At 42.5% G+C, this 20,394-nt stretch overlaps 1 protein-coding gene across 1 annotated transcript; it reads left to right on the top strand.

Annotated features, from left to right (window-relative positions):
* The first annotated feature begins 1,069 nt into the window (after positions 1-1,069).
* On the top strand, positions 1,070-19,843 carry LOC308328839 (monocarboxylate transporter 12-B-like). Its single transcript, XM_080782948.1, has 9 exons — positions 1,070-1,274; positions 11,162-11,343; positions 13,977-14,080; positions 15,599-15,742; positions 15,833-15,928; positions 16,043-16,199; positions 16,406-17,143; positions 18,480-18,739; positions 19,219-19,843. The coding sequence occupies exons 2-9, from the start codon at positions 11,207-11,209 to the stop codon at positions 19,446-19,448; spliced, it is 1,866 nt and encodes a 621-aa protein (XP_080639074.1). The 5' UTR covers positions 1,070-1,274; positions 11,162-11,206; the 3' UTR covers positions 19,449-19,843.
* Positions 19,844-20,394: the final 551 nt, after the last annotated feature.

The raw sequence follows: 20,394 nt of genomic DNA on the forward strand, positions 1-20,394 counted from the left end.
AGTAGACGGCCTACCAATGCCATAGGCCTACCACAGGTCTATACACTCATGCCTATACCCACGTTTTGAATAGACATCCCAAATACAAAATAAAAATCAAGGTATTCCCTACAGGCAGTAGGCATATACAGTAGCCTAGGCCTAGATAGAAAATACCCTTGAATAGCCTTGTTTGGAAGAGAAGAGAGTCAGTCAGTGGAGAAGATGATGGTATGAGAAGAATGTCTGCATTGTTTTGACACATTGAAACACTTTTCCATTTTCAACTGTCAGAAAGCAAATTTATAGTGAATAATAATAATAGGCTAATAATAAGAAATAACAATAATAGGCTAATGATAGTCTGAAATTCTTTATGAGGAACAATCCCTTGAGATGAACCATCTCGTTTTCAAGGGGGTCCTCAATTCACAAAATACACTTCATACATAAAGACACTTTTTTCAACTAGACAAACAAACAAAACAAAACAACACAATACATAAAAAACTAACAAAAAAACTGCTACAAAACAATGTAAATAACAAATAACAACAAATAAATGATACATTAATAATAATATAAAAATAAAACATGCAACAGAGCAGTGAGTCAGAGCAGATCACGTCAATGGCATTGGCTGCAAATTAGCAGTTAAACAACACTGTCAAGTGTCAACAACAACACTGACTGACACTATAGTTTCATTTCTAAAATCGCTTCCGAAAATACAAGCTCACAATGAAAGGATTCTTCTCATGAGTAGCCTACTAATATGGAACTGTTGTGAGCTGCGCGGCAAATAAAGAATTATAGCCACACTTAACTGGTTCAGTTATTTATTACACCTGCTGGCTGCTATTAACAGGACAGGTTGATGTGATGGAGAAGCCAGGCGTGGACAACAAGGCGAAGTTATGTGAAGTGTGAACAGGCTCGGGTCACCAGGTGCGCTTCTTTAACTACGGTAGGTCTATACGCAAACCGCGCCCACCTCCATTACCCTCTCGTCGTCATCCTTCCACTTCTCTCTGTCTCTCCTCCTCCACTTCGCTGCTCAGTGCTCACTCCGAGTCTCTGTGCCCGGAGGGAGGCTGCGTGGCGTGAGCGGCAGCTCCGTGGAGTTCCCTTTCTTCCCCTCACAGCGAGCAAGGAGGAGGATGGGGCCAGTGAGGACAGCAGCGTCGTCAACAATAACAACAACAACAACAGAACAACTTTATCCCGTGCGTCTTGAAAGTTGAACTGAGAGCTGGCTGGAGAAGGACAGCGAGCGCCGTGGAAGCTGATCTGATGTGAGTATTTAGTAGTATGCGGCCTAGTAGTAATAGTAGTATTTGTTTTGTTTAACTCCATATGTCTGGTAGTCTCCAGTGTCTTGTCGGTCATTATTTTGTTATCATCTGCGTTTTCCCTTATTTTTTCTTTCAGCAGCTTATCTGGTCTGAGGAAGCTAACAGAGGCAGCTAGAGGCAGCAAACCATGGGGCCCCTAGAATTAGGAGATTTCTTAGAATCGTCTTAAAAAGGAACAGTTGCCCAACACATTAAGACTGTAATTCTAATTCCAATTAATGATATTATGTGGGTGGCATAGCCTTCTGAATGTTATGACATAACATACTGATTTCCCCCCGCGGGATAATACAGGTAGGCTATATGCCTATCTGTGGGTCAATTCAATATGTCACTGTTTTAGATATATTTAATATCTAGCCTATACATAACAGTTATGTATAGTAGATATGAAGTCTATCTAGAACAACAACATTGACATAATTATTGACCCTCTGGTTAAAATTGAGTTTGTTAGTTGTTTAGTGCAGCCAGTTACAGTCAGCATGTAGCAATCATGAGATCCCTTGTGCTTATAGGCCTATTATGATTAGGCTATTAAAATATTAAGCTAAGGCAAATCCCCATGTTAACTCAACTCAACTCAACTTTATTTATATAGCACATTTTACATGACCAGGTCAATCAAAGTGCTGTACAGGTTCAAAAGAAGCAAAGAACAAAGCAGTACAATATAAACAGCCATTTAAAACATGAAAACAAACAGGCATTTAGAAGAAATGAAAGCTAAACTATACAATATAAGCAGACAATACAAAGGAGCAAACAAAGCAGTCTATTGCACTAGTGAAGGGAACAGGGCTACCTCAACTGACATTAAAAGCCAGGGAGAAGAAGTGGGGCAGCTCTGATGTGAAAGGGCAAAGTGTTCCAGAGTCTGGGGGCAGACGCCGCGAAGGCTATTACCCTTGGATCTTTTGTTGGTCACTATCACGTCTAGTTTGAGCTGGTCGGCTGACCTCAAAGCCCTAGGTGGGTTGTAATTTGAGATAAGGTCTGCAAGGGTTGAGGGTGCTAACCCATTTTGAATTTTAAAAACATACATTTAAATCTTAAAATCAATGCGGAATCGAACCGGGAGCCAATGGAGCGAGGCTAGGACTGGAGTGATGTGCTCTCGCTTCTTAGTTCCAGTGAGGAGACGGGCAGCGGCATTTTGGATCAGCTGTAAGCGGCTGAGCAATGATTGGTCAATACCGACATATAGGGAGTTACAGTAATCCAGTCTGGATGAAATAAAGGCGTCTATAACCCTTTCCAGGTCATTATGGGAGAGGTAGGGTTTAACCTTGGCTAAGAGCCGAAGGTGGAAAAAGCTGGTTTTGACCACCGAGCTAACCTGTTTGTCCAGTTTGAAGGCTGAATCAAAAGTGACCCCGGGGTTTTTGACCGAGGAGTGTGTGAATTAACTGAGGGGACCTAGAATATCGGCGGAAGGGGTGGAAGAATCAAGGGCGAATGTGATAATTTCTGTCTTGCTATTGTTGAGGTTGACAAAATTTGAGGCCATCCAGGATTTAATATCTGCCAGACAGTCCTGCAGTAACTGTAGTGGATCTGTGTTGTTGTTGTTTGGCTTGAGGGGTAGGTATATTTGGATGTCGTCGGCAAAACAGTGAAAGGAGATGTTGTGTTTGGTTATGATGTCCCCAAGAGGCAGTATATACAACCAGTAAGACGCGCAAACGTGGGAAGCGAACGCAGCTGAGACCCTGCAGATCATGTCTGTCTGTCTGTCTGTCTGTGTGTCTGTCCCGCTGTTACTGTATATGTGGACCTGGCCCCTTTTGTGCCCATATATGGAGCTGAGTGGACCTGGCCCCTTTTGTGCCCATATATGGAGCTGAGTGATTGCTGATGCAACACACTCCATATTTGGATAGCGGGACAGACACACACACACAGACAGACAGACAGACAGACAGACAGACAGACAGACAGACAGACACACAGACAGACACACAGACAGACAGACATGATCTGCTAGGTCTCATAGTAAGTGCTCACTGGATTCGCAATAAAAACAGGATCGGACCCAGGATCGAGCCCTGGGGGACTCCACAGGTGTGTGGGGCCTTGAACATTCACCAAGTTGAACCGAAAAGCTCCTGTCAGTTAAATATGACTGGAACCAGTTTAATGCAGTGCCAGTGATTCCTACCCAGTGTTCGAGGCGTGAAAGTAAAATCTTGTGGTCGACCGTGTCGAAAGCGGCCGTCAGGCCAGGACTGCTGGGCTGCCAGAATCCACAGTTAAAAGAAGGTCATTAAAAACTCTTAAGAGTGCCGTTTCGGTGCTATGACCTGGTTTGAAACCGGATTGGTACTTTTCATGGATGCCATGCATGGTTAAAAACGGTTGCAGTTGTGCATAGACTGCCTTCTCCAGCACCTTGGACAGAAAAGGCAGCTGGGATATGGGTCTAAAATTGGCTAAAACAGAGGGGTCGAGATTTTTCTTTTTAATCTCGACCCCACAGCATGTTTAAAAACAAGTGGGACGCATCCAGTCGTGAGGCATTCATTAATGGCTGTTAAAATCGTAGGTCCAACTAAACTAAAAACATCCTTGAGGAGCCGAGAGGGGATACTGTCCGACGGACAGTTTGTGGGCCGAAGGTGGTTAACTATGTCAGATAGTGCTGAGAGGGATATTGGATTGAACTTGTCGAGGGGTGGATGACGTAGGGATGGAGCAGGGGCATGGGCAATGCAGGTATGGGCTGACCTGAGGGTCGTGATTTTATTGAGGAAAAATTGTAAAAAACGCTCACAGAGAGTGGATGATGGCAAAAAAGAAGATGTAGTGTGGGGATTTATAAGGGAGTCGAATGCATTAAAAAGAAATTGGGGTTTGTGACAGTTTTTTTAGACTAAAATGGAAGAATATTCGGTTTTTGCTCTTTTGACAGCTTTCTGGTAATCCAAAAGATATGTAGCTTATCAGAGAGCCATTTCCTTTCGGCTCGCCTGCATGCACGTCTGAAATGCACGTCTGAAATGTCAGTGCACGTGAGGTTAAACCTAAAATATAGTACATAGACGCTGAGGTCGCCACCGTCATCAGGGGTGCGGCATGGTGAGGCATCAAAAATCAAAAATTGTGAAGAGGTTGAGGGTTTTATGGCAGGTGATATGAGCTCGGAGCAGGGAATAGAGACTTAACTAGAAAAAGTGCCCTTCTGGGCACAGCTCTCCACCAAGAGGATAGGAGTACTGTGTGTGATGTTTGGCAAAATGTTTAGGAGTAATATAATCATGTTTTGTGTGTGTGTGTGTGTGTGTGTGTGTGTGTGTGTGTGTGTGTGTGTGTGTGTGTGTGACACGGCTTGGCCTGTTGTAGCGCCACCATGAGGCTGATTCTTCCTCAGCCTAGTGGGAATATGCACGCACAGTTTCACCGCAATCGGACGCTGCGTTGAGTAGTTGAATGAGGTCCAATGTGTGGCCCTTAATGTGGTTAAAGCAAGGTCTTAAGTGCAATAGGCCTACATACTGCACTGTCATGCATGAGCGGTGCAAAGTTCTGTACCTTTATTGTGATAGTTACTGTACTGTACGGTACATTTTTATTTTTATTGTTAGTTGTTATACTTTTCTTGTTATAGTGCTCAGTATGAATGGGCCTGTAGGCTGCTCAACAGGGCCACTTTAGGTCACCGGTATTGCAGTTCATACCCTAAACAGACATACAGACCTATAGGACATACAAAGTCATTGGAGCAGTGTGCAATGCACCACTCAAAAAGAAAGTCTGCAGACAACAGTAAAGATCCGATAGAGAACCACAATGGAAATGGCACACACACACTTTGTTGCAGTGTGTGGAAGTGCTTTTTTATCATCAAATACAATTATTCATTCATCAGCAAATAGATAGGTCTCCTGGCTAAAACAGGTCCCTGCTATGCTGCTTATTTCCATCATGAATGAGCTCACTTTACGTTTGTGTGCTGGAGTGTTTTAATTTAGATTAGGGAGGGAAATCCTTCACACTGACTGATTTATGTGGTTGTGTGGTGGTTAATCAATAGAGAGAGAGAGAGAGAGAGAGAGACACACACAGAGACATGCAGAGAGGGAGTGAGAGAGCACAGCACAGCACCTGTAGCCTACAACCTACAAAACGTAATAACCTATTTGTTTGTCTAGAGTAGACCAGGGGTGCCCACACTTTTTTGGACTACTTTTAAAATAACCAGTTTGTCTACCCATCATTTTTTAAATCTGCAGGTCTTTGGAATAGCGGCACAGGCATTACACATAAGACAAACGCACTTAGATTGTGAAATAGTGGGGGGAAATTGTCTTCCTCCCATTCTGTATGGACGTGGTAGGGGTTTGGGGTTCTTTGCTTCACACATGTTTAATATAATGTTGTAATGCTACTGATGTTTGACCAACACTCTTGAAAACAAAGCATTGCATTGTGGGGGTTTGCCTATACTGTAGAAGCTGTAAAGGGAGCTGACAGGCCCTTCTTGATGTCAATCAATCAAGTTACCTTAATTCAAGTGGCAGATGGCAAAAAGATGAGGAGTTTTGTGATCTTTATTTATAATATTTTAGCCTTTGTGATCTACTGGTACCTTTTGGGCAATCATGTTTTATAGATATATAGTTAAAATAACTAGCTCTGGTCCATAGCGCTAAGGACTTCTACGCTATGGACCAGAGCTAAATAATAACTAAATTACATAACAAGTCACTCAAAACATGAACTCACTCACACTAATTGATGATCTTTGACTGCACAGATTATTTTTTATTAGTGTAGCCTACTGATTAACTCTGTACTTTTGTACATGATGTACAGTACATTATGTATTTTATTGTTTATATCTATTCATTTATTTATTAGATTTTGTGATGTGTGGCAGCGGCTGTTCTAGTACCATCTCCTGTGTTTTAATGCACCAATCAGCCATGTCAGGTTTAAATCTTTTATACGTAAAGTCGCAGGTATATGTAGATTCTTACATATTGTTTTGAGAGGGTGTCCCCTTCAAGGGGTCATCCCTATGTTCCCCAGGTTCTATGTTCCCCATGTGTTCTTTTCAAGCCTTTATGTATGTGATAGAGACAGGGAAGAGGAAAGAGATGCAGAAGGATGTGCAGCAAAGGGTCTGATTCGAACACGGGCCAGCTGTGCAAGGACTAAGCGTTAATGGTATGGGCTCGGGGTGCCCCCATTATATTCATTGTTGATAGCCTGTGTATATCCATTAAATATCCATCCATACTCAGTGTTGGTACTGCAGACTGTGCAGAGAGACAGAGGGTAGAGAGAGAGAGTGGGAGCAACTTAAACTTTATAACATACCGGTAGCCAATGTGTTTGTCTAGACTAGAGTACACAAATAAATATAGTTTTATGGTTGTACATACCGTTGTACCGGTATGTTGACAGACCATAAAAAAAACATAACTAGAAAAAGTGCCCGGTCAGGTTGTGGCCTCCTGGTGGCGCTATAATAGGTCAATGTGAAAAGGGTGCCATTTCTGTGAAAAAATGTGTTTTGCAAAAATCCAACTGTTGGTGGCGCTATAACAGGCCAATGTGAAAAGGGTCGGATATATTCCTCAGCCTAGTAGGAAAGTCTGTGAAAGATTTCACATAAATTGCATGCTGCGTAAGCTACGCAACAGATCACTCAAGTCAAAATGTGAGCCAATAGACTCACAAGGCCTTCTTTCTCACTTTAATGTTTAAACTCTGCCAAAAAATTATGTTCTTTATGACTGCACTGATTAACTTTATGAGTACACTGATTAACTTGATTGTACTTTTGTACATTATGTGTACAGTACATAATGCATTTTATTGTTTTATATCTATCTAATTATTCATATTAAGATTTGTGTTATGTGGCTGTGATAGGACCATGTGGTACTGTGTTTTTAAGCCTGTGATAGAAATAGTGGAGAGGAATGGGAAACAACAACTAAAAAGGCACAATAATAACTAGAAATGCACTCTTGTCGAGGTGCCAACTCGAACCTTGAAACGTAGTCACCATCACCTGCCAATAAGGGACCACCATACATACATACGGTACATACATACATACATACATGCATACATGCATACATGCACACATGCATATATGCATACATGCATACATGGACCCATATAGAACTTTAACTCTTGAGAGTGTAAAATGAAACCAAATGGACCCACATGAGTTAGATTATTGTTAAACATCTGCATTACTTAAGTTAATTTACAAGAAGTCTACACAATTAGAGAATGTAGAAAAATGAGATGCAGAGGAACAGGAAAGAGATGCAGACAGACATGCAGCAAGGGCCTCAGGTTGACTTTGAACACACCTTAACGGTATGGGCTCTACCAGATGTGCCACTGGGGCATCCCCATATATATTTATTGTTTATAGTCTGGATAAGATATATATCCAGTGTTGGGAGACCATATAGACCAATAGGCCGTGACTGCTTCAGCCAATCGGGGGTTGTGAATTTTTGGTGACACGCTCGGCTAATCAGGGATTGTGTATTGTCTTTGGTGGAGTCGCTTGGCCAATCCAATTAGGGTTTGTGTGTTTTGGTGGCGTCGCTCGGCCAATCAGATCGTATGTTGGCAGCTTTCTGCATATGTCGGTGGCCCCTCGGCCGATTGGATTGGGTCCATGTGTTGGTGGCGTTGCTGATGACAAACTATGTATGTTTATCTAAGAACGGACATATGTGGATGACGTAACAAACTTAGTTTCAAAGTTATATATAGGGAACTTGCTTGGAATTGCCATAAAAAGTCCATGGATGCTGATTGTGTCCGTTTCTATTTACGCATTTGGACTGTAAGTTGACAAGAGTCAAAGATAAGCTGTGTGCTCTGCTCGCCCACAAGTAGGCCATGCATGGCCAACTGTGTGCGAAGTGAAAGTTGGCAGCTCGACAGAGTGCATTTCTAGTTCTCACTGCTCTTGCTGCTGTGACTCTGTGACCCTCCTGCAGGGATCAATAATGGATTATCTTATCTTATCTTGACCAGCTCAGTGGCCTTGTGGTTATAATTATTGTCCACCGTGGGACTAGGAGATCAAGGTTTGATTCCCAGCCGGGTCATACCAAAGACTCTGAAAAATGGGACCCAGTACCTCCCTGCTTGGCACTCAGCATCAAGGGTTGGATTAGGGATATACTATATACTGGATATACTAGCGTCATATCCAAGGCGTGTACTTGTACTGTACATCATGTCCAGGGGGTGTACTTGTACATCAAGCTGCCTCACTATACAGAAACTGCAGATCCTTACCTATGGGCTTCATGGCCCGGCAAGGCTTACTTTTCTTATCTCAAGACTGCCTGGTGTTGGCTGTCCTCAAAATACTTCCCCACTGACACAACTGAGGTAGTGGTGTGTTTCATCATCAATGTCAGCTTTGTTGGATAGGAGGCTATGTTACAGGAGGAGGCTATGTGACATGATCCACACTGTCCATTCTGGTATTGCCAACAGAGATTGTTTGGGATAGAGTATTTGTCTGGGTTGGTGGCTGATAGAGGTCCAGGCTCTTAAAAAAAAGTATTTTTTATGTTGATAGCCAGATTGCAGAAATTACAGTGGCATTTCCCTTGTCCACCACTGGGAAAACTCTAGCTCTGTTTTCGGCTAATAGGCTCTGTCAGAAAACATTCTCCCTGAGTCTCAAAGTGGATTTAACAAACAGTGGTACCACAGATATATTCATTGCTCGATAAATGAAAGGAACAAAACCAAACATCATCTTTATTATCATCTATATTCACATTTTTTGTGTCAGCAATGTGTAAACATGGCCCGGTATCCCAAAGGACACATGGTGTAAGAGGTATGGTGTTACACATGCGCAGATGCCCTCTAGGCCGCACACAGAACATAGATATTTCGTGCATAGATGTGCCACGCAATGGTAGGCCTGAGGCCTGGTATGGTAGGCCATTCCGAAATATGATCATCAGGTCTTATTGTTGTATAAGGAGGAAGAATTTTTCCAAAAAAGTGTACAGTATTTTTTTAAATGTAGTTTTTATGTGGCCAGTTCATTAAGTATGCCTGGTTTGCCTGGTGGGGGTGATCCACCTGAACTTTTTCAGTGGCACAAACTGTGGCACATGCAGTGGTGGACTAATGCAATAACTACCACACTGTACTGTACTAATCCAGGAACAAGGAGATAAATTATTGGAGAAATACAGTATGGGATAAAATAATGTAACATCTAAAAAGACAAAATTAACAAATGAATAGCCATGCCATGTCAGCGGCTGTTCAATCAATTAACAGAAAAACACAACACTTTACAACTGGTGCATGTTTTGGTCATTAGTACGTGGGGCCACATCTCTCACCAGAACTTTCTTGTGTGCTGATTGGTGAATCCCAGCCATTGTTTGCTTTCTGTACATAGTGTATCTGTGGCGATAGGATCCAGACACACATAGGCATAGGCATGTGTAGTAGCACGCACACACACACACACACACACACACACACACACACACACTCACACACACACACACACACACACAGACACATGCGCGGCGCAAACACATACACACATGCGCACGCACGCACGCACGCACGCACACACACACACACACACACACACGCACACACACACACACACACACACACACACACACACACACACACACACACACACTTGTTCCCACCACCAACAACAAGTCTTTTCTTTACCCAGTGCTATCATAGCACATGGTCCAAGGGCCATGCTCTATTGTTACTTAGAGGGCTGATGTCTGGCCTCCGTTGGCTCAGGCTATTGACACTACAGAGGAAACACAACAGTGTCATCTGTCACAATTCCATAGTCGCCTAATCGCAATTAGTTTTGGAATAATTGTCAGAATAATTGCCATATGTATATTTTTTAATGTTGACAAATGTTAATACATATTCAAAAACGTCCTAAATAGTGGTGATACCAGATCCACTGTAGATCAGCAATGTAAAGTAAGTAAATTGTAATGATTGTGACAGCCCTAAATATGGGGCTATAGCCATTGAACTTGAACTGCATGAGACCATATGGATTGAGTTCGCATGTTCTCCTTGTGTTCCCTAAAATAGGTGGTAGTAGGTACCCTCACAAAAAACATACAGTAATCCCGTTCTCTCTACACTGCCTCGCCTGGCCAGAAAGGAACTGGTTGTTCCTTCCAACCAGGGAAACTCCCCCTGTCAGGTGAAAAGAAGCGGCTTGGACTCCTCATGCATAGAAAGAAGCATGAGGTCAGTCCGTTGCTCTCCCCAGGTTGGCAGAGGGAGTGTAGCGCCCAGGATTACATTTGATTATTGACACTGGGTGAAAAAAATTGGTTGCAAAAATCGTGGTATAAACAAATTTATAATGACGTGTGCCCACGTGATTCTTTTTGGCACACATTAGAGTGAAATGGCCATTTCTACAACATGTTTGACGGAACAACATTAAGGAAAAAATATTATAAATGATCTATGAGATGCATTTAATGTTGGATCGTGTTCCCATCACTAATCCCTGATAAATGTAAAACAACAGGCTAGCAGGGAGTGATCAATGTCCAAACCTCCCAGGGAACTAAAGTGAAACAGAGACAAGTCAGTGTGGCAGAAACATCTGCAGCTAAATGTGCTGCAGCTAAATAGAGTGAAATAGAGCTAGTGAACATGGCACATTCTAAGTAGGTAGACAGTCCTTGATAGTAACAGCCTAGGGCTACCTACTATAGGTGTTACTATCAAGGACTGTCTGGTCTGACATCAGGAATGAAGGAAGTGATTGAGTCCCTGACGACCTGACGTTTCTATGTATCTAGGGGTGTAGCTACTGATGCTGATCTGCCCTGTGATTGGTCGGTGTGATGGCAGTTACCATGGACCAGAAGACGAAAGGAGACAGAGGGTCCTCGAGGGGTGTGGCCCCACCAGACGGAGGGTGGGGCTGGATGATTGTAGCTGGCTGCTTCCTTGTCACCATCTGCACACGGGCCGTTACCAGGTGATTGGACAATCGTATGTTTATAGCTATCAAACCCACTGTCTTGTTACTGCACCTCTGAGCACCTCTTTTGGAGCATCAACATGTGCTTTGGGTACATGCCATGAGCCTTAGCAGTGTTAAACCTTCTACTGTTACATAATTGACCATGAAATACTTGGTCAAAACAGTTATTACCGCACCCATGTCATTATATAATTGTCTCCACCAGGCCGAAGACATGGGGAGAGAGTATGTTATGCACTCCGTCCGTGTGTTCGTGTGTGTGTCCGTCCTTCTGTCCGTCCGTTACCAGCTAATCTCCGGCACCGTTGGCCCGATCCATGCCAAACTTTGCACACACACTCAATGGCCTGTTATAGCGCCACCATGATTTAGGCAAAACACATTTCTGTAGATTACTCGTACACAATTTAACCATACATCACACAATTCGGTACACACTATGTCCATAGTCATGTGATCAACATGGATCTGCACCATTTCCCATCTTCCATCCTGATTGGCTAAGATTGGCTTCCAAAGCTCACATGATTGGTCCGTTTAGAACAAAATGCCACAAATCACAAACACAGTGTGCAATTTCCATGAAATTATACACGCACATTTCCACTAGACCGACGATGACATATGCCACTCATTTTTTTCCAAATAAACTTTATTTATATAGCACATTTAAAAACAACAGAGTTGACCAAAGTGCTTTACATAACATAAACAATAAGAGTGCACAGCATCGTCAAAAACATATTATAGAGATACAAATATACACCAGGGTGGAGAAAAACAGAAACAAACAGTAAAACAAAAACTTAAAACAAATATCTCACTCTGGGGTAAAATCTTGGGAATAAAAAAGTGTTTTAAGACGGGATTTAAAGATAGGGATAGAGGGGGACAGTTTTACAGAGAGGGGGAGTTCATTCCAGAGTTTAGGGGCAGCTACAGAAAAGGCACGATCTCCCCTAAGTCTCAGTCTGGACTTCGGGACCTCCAGCAGGAGCTTGTCTGCTGATCTCAACGACCTTTCTGGGACATACAATTTTAAAAGGTCTGAAATATAAGGAGGTGCTAGCCCATGAAGGGATTTAAAAACAAACAATAAAATCTTAAACTTGATCCTGAAACATACGGGGAGCCAGTGCAGTGAAGCTAAAATGGGGGAAATGTGGTCACGCCTTCTTGTGCCTGTCAGAAGGCGTGCAGCAGCATTTTGCACTAGTTGCAATCTATAAGTGCAGCCCTGGCTAGCCCCAACATAAAGTGCATTGCAGTAATCCAGGCGGGTAGTGATAAAAGCATGTATGACTTTTTCAAAATCTAAAAAGGTTAAAAAAGGCTTCACCTTAGATAAAATCCTGAGCTGGAAAAAAGCACATTTTAAAACTAAATTCACCTGTTTGTCCATTAAAAAGTCACTGTCCATTCTTACACCTAGGTTGGTTACTGTGGGTTTAATATATTGTGCCAGGGGGCCGAGGTCTACTTCGGACATATTTGCAGCAAGACTGGGTTTAAAAATGATGATCTCTGTTTTGCTCTCATTTAAATTTAAAAAATGTAAAGCCATCCAGGCTTTAATGTCATCGAGACATTCCAGGAGTTGGCTTGGAAGGGTGGTACTGTCTCGCTTGATGGGGAGGTAGATTTGGGAGTCGTCAGCATAAAAATGGAAAGACATGCCATGTTTGCGTAGAATTGACCCTAGGGGGAGTAAATAAAGTACGAAGAGAATGGGCCCAAGGATTGAGCCCTGGGGCACCCCATAGGGGAGGGGGGCAGAAGATGACATTGAGCCACCGGTGCTGACGGTGAAGCTTCTCCCAGTGACGTACGACCTAAACCAATCCAGTTCTATAACCTATAACTGCATCGATCTGTATACAACTTGTATGCGCAATCCCTAGAGGCTATGGAAAAACATTTTCCCTGCATCCCTCCACATTCCCTTCCAGTTATAGCGCCACCATGAAGCCGATTTCTGCAAAACACATTGTTTATGTTAGTCGCACAGATTTCATCCAAATCTCACACAAATCCGTACACATGATCTCTGTAGTCATGTATATTACTCCTAAACATTTTGCCGAACATCACACACACTCATATCCTCCTGGTGGAGACCTGTGCCCAGAAGGGCACTTTTTCTAGTTCATTTATAATTTTGTCCCATAAAACTAACACTTATGATGCCCAAGACGTGTCCACATGTCTTCATAATTACACTCGTAGGAGGCCCAGGACATGTCTAAAATCCATTTTTTGACAACGGCCGTTGCTAGGCAACGTCTTACTCGTCCATCCCGGAACTGTTTTGCGTGCACGTGCAGCCATTCACTTCCTCGTTTACGGCCGACAAATCTAGCTGTCCATGGTTTTGATCAGAACGCCGATGTACTGTCCTAATTTCTCGTTTGGAATATTAACGCTTTTAAAGAGAGATCAGACGTATTAGCGCGAGATAGTAATGTAACATTTCACCTCACAGTTTTGGGGGGAAATGGAAGGCGTGGCTTCTTAGAGTAAAATCTCCATTTTCTGCTTGGCACTTTATTGTGAAAAATTCCGCCCATGTCCAATGGGATTAATAAAGGTCTTAACCCCACCCCGTCCCTCTCTCGCCATCCTTCTAGATGTGTGTCCATTTTCTTTGTGGAGTTCCAGCTGCAGTTTGACAGAGACTACTCTACGACAGCCTGGATCCACAGTCTGGTAGACTGTACCACCATGCTCTGTGGTAGGACACTGTGTTACAGTTCCATTTCATTTTGAATGAGACCACAATTTGAAGCTATAGATTAATTTTAGTCAGGATCACATTGTCAAGCACTGATCTTTTCCAAAATCCAGTATAGTTTTTAATGTAAAAAGTGCTGTAATTCATACAGGTGTATGTTCACACCTCATATTATCACCAACAGCCTCGACTATGATCCATCCTGTGTTCCCTCAAAGACATGCCATTCCACATCAATAGACAATAACTTTAACTGACTTCTATGTTATGTAACTGTATTACGATCTGCTGGCAGGTGTTAAGTGTTTTACTGTTATATTATCTTTCCAGCAGAAAGAAGTACAAAGATATTGTGTAAACTATTGCATCTGGGGTGAGCTATGGTTCAGCCTGGAAACATTGATAAATAAAGTCTAGGTGTGTAAATGAATGATAACTATAACGATCATTAAATGTGCATCCAAATATAATTTGAGTGGATGGTGGAGTCAACAGTCAACACCACAACTATAATGATGACAGTGGTGAACAATATGATTGTGATAACTTTCAGAGCAATTTGATAACACAAATTAACCAAAATCCATTTAAATTTACACAGCGTCATGTCAAACACATCATGGATCAAAGTTCAAGATTTCTTTATTGTTCCGATTTGTGTACAGGTATAGGCCTATATTACAGTAGAATTCCTCTGTTGAGGTTCGTCGGACATACAGCATATTGTGGCAACAGTAATAATAAACATATAAACAATAACAAGGAATTAAAAAAGAAAACATTATAATAATGAAGAATAGCAGCAATATTAAGATATTGTATGATCATGCTGGTCCTAGCGCACATGGTGCTATTTATTAATAGCTTGTTCATGAGCTATTAACTATTTACAAGGATAAAGTATTGTTACCCAACAGAGTATAAAGACACAGGTTTATTATATCTTATGAGGGTAAATTTGGAACAGCTGTCTTTAAAGTAAAAAAATATATAAAATAAAATCACACCTGTGTGAAGTGAGTGGTGCAACTCTATGTGGGGGTCCCTGGGGAGTCCCCGGAAGTTCCGTGTCCGAAATGGTTGAGAAATGACAGAGTTACCATGTGATGGTCCCTCTACTGTACTGTACTGTACTGTACTGTACTGTACTGTACTGTACTGTACTGTACTGTACTGTACTGTACTGTACTGTACTGTACTGTACTGTACTGTACTGTACTGTACTGTCACACCCAAAATCATCATATATACAGTTAATATGTGTGTGTGTGTGTGTGTGTGTGTGTGTGTGTGTGTGTGTGTGTGTGTGTGTGTGTGTGTGTGTGTGTGTGTGTGTGTGTGTGTGTGTGTGTGTGTGTGTGTGTGTGTTTTGTGTGTTAGGCTGCGCAACAGTTAAGTGACACTTGCTGGTGAAAACCAACCAAACAGTTGCAAAACAGATGCTCACAAAGTTTGGAATGTTGAGGGAAACTGTTGTTGTTTGCAGTCAGTAACCATCTATACTTTCTGTGATTCCAGCTCCACTGGGCAGCATGATTGGAAACCGTCTGTCCTGCAGAGCTACGGTGATCCTGGGAGGGCTTTTGTCTTCAACTGGCCTGGTCCTCAGCTCATTTGCAAACAGCCTAGAATACCTTTACATTTCCCTGGGTGTCCTTACAGGTACACATAATACTAACACTGTTTACTTCAGTTGAGCAACCAGGGGGCCCCACCTTTAGAATCACCATTGTGTCTGTCTAACATTTACAGGTGTGGGCTTTGCCCTGTGCTACACCCCAGCTATAGCCATGGTAGGAAGGTACTTCAGTGAGAGGAAAGCTGTGGCATATGGCATTGCCATGTCAGGTATATGTTTCTATTGACATTTTCTTGTTTCTTGTATAATTATATATACACGCACATCCGTCCATGCTTTGTATGTTTTCTCAAAATGTTCTCCTCTCATAATGTCCTACTCAGGGAGTGGCATTGGAACTTTTATTTTGGCCCCTGCCGTTCAGCTGCTGATAGAGCAGTACTCCTGGAGGGGTGCACTGCTCATCCTGGGGGGTTTCGTCTCCAACCTGTGTGTCTGCGGGGCTCTGATGAGGCCCCCGAGTCCTGGAGGACAAGAAAGGTAAATCTCACAGCCTAGGTTCCAAGAACAAACAACGGCAGCCTCAAAATATATTGTGTCTGTGTTTCACACATTTATACATACAGTACAATATATACAGCAGTACAATGTATACAGCAATACAATACTGCTGCAGAACATTGCTCAAAACGTTTGCCAAAAGTTTGACATGAATACTACCTTTACCTATTCTATTCTATTCTAAGGAAACAAGAGGAGACTGTTGGAGACGTAGAGAAGGGGGGCTACATGGCTGCACCGCTGGATGCTGGTTGTAAGCAGCCGGAACCTAAACGGACGGAAACTAACAACTCGGGGATCACAAAGCTTCATGTATCTAACGGGAAGATGAAACACAGCCAGCTGGTTAAGGCGAAGATAGCGGAGGCCCTGCTATCAAACATAAAACTAGCTGATCCAAAGCTAACAGAGGCTTTGATAGCAGATAATGAGGTTTTTACCAACAACAAGCTAACTGAGAATATTTTAGCGGAGATCAAACTCTCAGAATCTAAACTGGGAAACAGTGGTTTGCACGACGGTATGAAACTCGTCATACGCATGAATGAGAACAACATGCAAGCAGACAACATCAACACTAAGCTATCTGACACAAGAGTTCCTGAAGACAAACTAATCAATGTCAAACAGTTAACCTCGGATGCTCCTCCAGTGCCCTCAGTGAACACAAAAACTCTGTGCAGAAGAAACTGTTTTAGTCTACGGTCCATGGAAGAGTTTGGTTTTCTGCTAATGCCCGACTTCCTGCTTCTGTCGGTGTCCTTGATGTTCCTGGCGTACGGCTGCAGTGCTCCAATCGTCTACCTGGTTCCTTATGCTCTGAGCGTAGGGGTAGAGTACCAGCAAGCTGCTTTCCTCATGTCTATCTTTGGAGGCAGTGGCATTGTGGGAAATATCACCATTGGATGGATCACAGACAGGAAGTATGTAGATGTTTGTGTTTGTAGTTCTCGCGCGTGTGTGTGTGTGTGTGTGTGTGTGTGTGTGTGTGTGTGTGTGTGTGTGTGTGTGCGTGCGTGGCATTCACCAGCACACATTTCCAGCAATATGTCAAACACAAAAAAGGAATTCAGACAAACAAAATCAGAAGACAGAGCAAATGAATACAAAGTGGCCAAAAACATACCGGTATCAGCAAATCAAGTGAACCGCATTGAGCAATGAGTAAAACGCTCCCAAAAATAATGTAGTCTCTGTGAAACATCTAGGGGCCACAATCTTGTCATTGGTCGAAAAGAAACACAATCAGGAAGTGGACAGGCAAATCGACCAATGGCAAAGCTTATAGGAAAATATTTGAATGCAGATTGCGGCCCCTAGATGTGTCACAGAGACAACACATTTTTGGAGTGTTTTACCCATTGCTGGCTGAATACCAAAAAAAAGGTCATTTAAATGTTGACATATTATTGCTTATAGCAGCTAGAACATTGGTCAGGACTGACTAAGGTCAGAGATAATGCTATATACAATAATAGCCCTTTCTTACTATGGAAATTGTAATATCATCTTGCAGCTTGTTAACATGCATTATTGAGGTCATTAGGATCTCCTGCTGCTTGGGGGTCCCATATAGTAGAACTGTCTAAACCTGTGGTGGGTTGAGTTTACACATATAATCGGGGAGCTTATATACAGACATACAGTACATACTGTACTGTAGTTTATAATGTAGCTATCAATTGCGTCTTTAGTTGCTAATTTACATTTACAATTTTAGGCATTTAGCTGATACCTTTTGAGTTTTGACCTATAGTATAGAGCCGTGGTTAACTAAGTAGTATATAGTCTTTAGGCTTTAACTTTAAGTAGTTAAAAAACTGTCTTGCTAATAAAAAGAACATTGTCTTCACTTGCTCAATAAAGAAAAACGTTGAATCGCTTGCAATGTTTTGGTCAAGGACCTTCTGCAGGCATCAATCATCCTTGACAGAAACATTGCAAGCAATTAAAGGTTTTTCTTTATTGAGCAAGTCAAGACAGCATGCATTTGTGTATGTGTTTATACTCCAACAATGCAAAATACTTTATACCTACTACACGTATAAAAATAAGATAATCTCAATGTGAAAGTTTTGTCATCTCATCAGTCTCAAAGCATCAAATGACAGACATGGCTTCTATATTCCATTCTGTCGTCTTTCGTTGTTGTCTGACTATAATAGAACAATCACATTTTGATCATTTTGATCATTGCCATTAGAAAATAACCCATCTCTGAAACCATACTTCTGCATCATTCCTCTCACTCTGAATCAGGTGTCTGCAGAAATATCGGGTGGTGAGCTACATGGTGGCAGTGGGCATGGAGGGAATAGCATGCCTGTTCATCCCTCTGCTCTGCTCTTTCTCTCTCCTGGCCCCTTTCTCTGTCCTCTATGGCTACTTCGACGGGGCCTACGTGGCCCTCATCCCTGTGGTAACCTCAGATGTGGTGGGTCCAACCTACCTGACCTCCGCTCTGGGCGTGGTCTATTTCCTACATGCCATCCCCTACTTGCTCAGCCCTCCGATAGCAGGTAAGGTTTTGATAGGTCAGTCCTGCATAGTTGTTGTTTTTGTCTTTTAAATGTGAAAACGTACAACATACAAATGAAATTTAAATGGCAATGACTTTCCAACCACGCAATGAAGTTTAGCCATTTTCTCATTTATAATTTTCTCATTTATGTACGTCCAATATTTGTCATGTAAAAAGTAGATTTTAGTGGTGGGGAGGGACACGATTCTGCTGTTAGCCGAATCTGTCTTGAGAGATTCTGTAGTCAAAAATCTACATAGTGCAGCGTTGATTATGCTTTAATAGTGTTTAATTACCTTGCTTTTTGTGCCTGTTCATTGTTGTTTGGGAGCCAGGGAGGGTGCAGTGACAGAACAGTCAGAGAATTCTCACTTCTTTCTGCTTCTCTTTCTTAATTTGTTCATTCTTACCCTAACCTCTGTCTCTCTCTTCTCTCCATCTCCTCTCTGTCCTCCACACCCTTCTTCCCTCTTCTAGGTTGGTTAGTGGACAGGACAGGTAACTACACGGCAGCCTTCACGCTGAGCAGTGTGTCCCTCATGTTCAGCCCTTTCATCCTGGCCTCATGCATGCTGGTCAGAAGCTGCTGGCGGGCTAAATCCTACTCAGCCAAGGACTCCAAGTTAATATCCTTGAAGAACAGCCAGACAGACAATTACAGAGCGTCGTTGCAGGAACTAAAACTCAGGGAAAATGTGCCTTCCTGAAAGATTCAATGCTGGGCCTTTGAGCTGGGGTTTAGCTTTTGTAATTCTTTCTTTTTTGGTGGAGTTGTATACTTGTACAGGTATACTTCCCAAACGTCCATGTGCCATATAAGGGTGAATCATTTCAAGGATCCCGGGTTGTTGGAGGCCTTCAAAGATTTTATGGGGAATTCCTGTAAAATAGGCTGCTTTGGACAACCGTGTTTTTCCCCAAGATCATGATCCACCTCCACTGATGGCACCGGGGGCCCGGGTTTGTTGTAAACTTTTGCCAAGTTGACTACAAAGGTAGGAAGACGGAAGAGGTCAGAGGTGAGTTGGTACCTGCGTGTCTGTCTGTCTGTCTGACTGACTGACTGACTCACTTCCGTCGCAGGTCATTACCAAAATATAATAATGACTCTAAAATGAATTTATTGTAAAACAAAACATAATTGAATTCAGATTTATTTCTCACAATTAGTTTTATTTCATTGCATATTTTTTTTATTCCACCTTGGCAACCAGGGGGGGGGGGGGGGGGGGGGGGGCGATGCCACCCCATGAACTCCACCCATGATTGCAGGCTCAGAGTTGCAGGAAAACATCATACAAAGGTGTTACCTTTGATGTAATAAGTGCCACATGACATATGATTGTATAAAATAACTAAGTAGTCTACAAGCCCAGCTAGGAGATCCTAGAGGTTGAGCTGCTCCTTGGAGCCCTGCCAGTTGATGGGCTTGAAACCTGGTTGTGTGCCTCGTTGGGCTGCTAAGCTTAAAAAACATAATAATATATCAAGGGGTCATTTTGGTCAAATGGTTTTAGTCCATAGGTTTCATCATCCAGAGTGCATGAATGTGCCCAAGAAGTTTCATGGTAATCCGCCCATTACATTTTGAGATATCTTGTGTTAATTGAACACTTTGGCCTATGGGTGGCACTCGTACAGTACATGGCACTA

Source organism: Protomyctophum bolini, assembly GCF_963924005.1.
Source record: "Protomyctophum bolini genome assembly, chromosome: 14".
NCBI lineage: Eukaryota > Metazoa > Chordata > Actinopteri > Myctophiformes > Myctophidae > Protomyctophum > Protomyctophum bolini.

Excerpts from the sequence above, each read along its gene's own strand:
- LOC308328839 (XM_080782948.1), top strand. The coding sequence starts at position 11,207 with ATGGCAGTTACCATGGACCAGAAGACGAAAGGAGACAGAGGGTCCTCG. Across the intron at positions 16,200-16,405 it reads AGTCCTGGAGGACAAGAAAG|GAAACAAGAGGAGACTGTTG; the intron begins GTAAATCTCACA and ends TTCTATTCTAAG. Across the intron at positions 18,740-19,218 it reads GCTCAGCCCTCCGATAGCAG|GTTGGTTAGTGGACAGGACA; the intron begins GTAAGGTTTTGA and ends TCCCTCTTCTAG.